At 39.9% G+C, this 1,184-nt stretch overlaps 1 protein-coding gene across 1 annotated transcript in view; it reads left to right on the forward strand.

Moving 5' to 3' along the window:
• Positions 1-358: 358 nt before the first annotated feature.
• Positions 359-1,184, forward strand: part of LOC103583930 (probable histone-lysine N-methyltransferase PRDM7) — a gene marked incomplete at its 5' end in the record, with an annotated part of 3,174 nt that continues 2,348 nt past the window's right edge. The window contains one exon of the mRNA XM_008565107.1: positions 359-397. Within this exon, the coding sequence (XP_008563329.1) occupies positions 359-397 (39 nt within the window). The remainder of the gene's footprint in view (positions 398-1,184) is intronic.

Here is a 1,184-nt window from a genome sequence, read left to right on the forward strand (position 1 = left end):
CCTCCCTCACTCTCACTTATATTTAGAAAGTTGAAGGAAAAGGGCCTTAAGACATGAGCTCTGGTCCTGGATTCACTACCCCCTCACGCCCTTCCCTTTCTCTCTGGTATTCAGACACTCCAGGTTTTTCCAGGGATTGTTGAACCATTAACTAAAGTCATATATGTGAAAACAGGTTGCAAGCCCTAAGGAACTCAGGAAATGTATGTTGTCTTTTAATATGTGACTCTCACATTAAAGGGAATGTCCAGGGCACCATTAAGTAATGAATCTAGATTGAAGAAATTGTCAGCAACAACAGTTTCACTAAACGCAAGTGACTCAGAGAAGGCCCAGAAATGAGTGTCCCCTCCTGCAGAAGCAAGTACCTCCGGACAGTGTTCTAGAGAAAAATTGGGTAAGGGAAAATAATTTGGGGACTTTAGTCCCTCTAGGTCCTTTAGAAAGGTTGATGAGTATGGTCTAGATATGTGGGGTAGACTTTTGATATGCCTGGGCTTAACCTGGACTAAGCAGAGACCAGAAGTTAGATGCTGTATTGAATAACATGTAAGAACAAACACCAACTCTGAGGTCACACACTTGGGTTATAACTCACGCACAATCATTAGGGCCTTGGGCAGACATTATAAAACCTCTGCACTCCTTAATGCTAATCTGTAAAATGAAGATAAAGACATATAGCTCATATATTGCTTAAAAGCATTAAATTAAATATAAAAGAATTGATACATGCAAGGTGTCCAATAAATCCGTCTGTGATAACAGAGACCACGTTTTCTTATTGTATATCCATGCCTTTGTTCACTGCCTAATATGTAATGCACTCTCAACAAATGTTTTGTGAATAAATAAATGCATGAATTAATTGTCTTGTGGGCAGAAAGTTTGGGAGGTTAAACCTGATCCTGGGAATCCAGAAACTAAAATTGAATTATGCATCTGTAGTCACTGTGGGTGTGGAGTCTTAGTCTCTCTGAAATAATAGTTAAGAGGTACTGAAGGGGTTGGGAGCCAGAGTATGTAGAAGGATAGGAGATAATTTGATGGTAGCAGATTTCACATTTTCTGATGAAACAGGTACAAACACCCCAGACTCCTAACTTCACTCACCTACTGTTCTCCAACTTAGAACTCAGGAGAGAGGAAATTGAATTGAAGACGTATAGCCTGCGAGAAAGAAA

Source organism: Galeopterus variegatus, unplaced genomic scaffold (assembly GCF_000696425.1).
Source record: "Galeopterus variegatus unplaced genomic scaffold, G_variegatus-3.0.2 Scaffold30690, whole genome shotgun sequence".
Taxonomy (NCBI): Eukaryota; Metazoa; Chordata; class Mammalia; order Dermoptera; family Cynocephalidae; genus Galeopterus; species Galeopterus variegatus.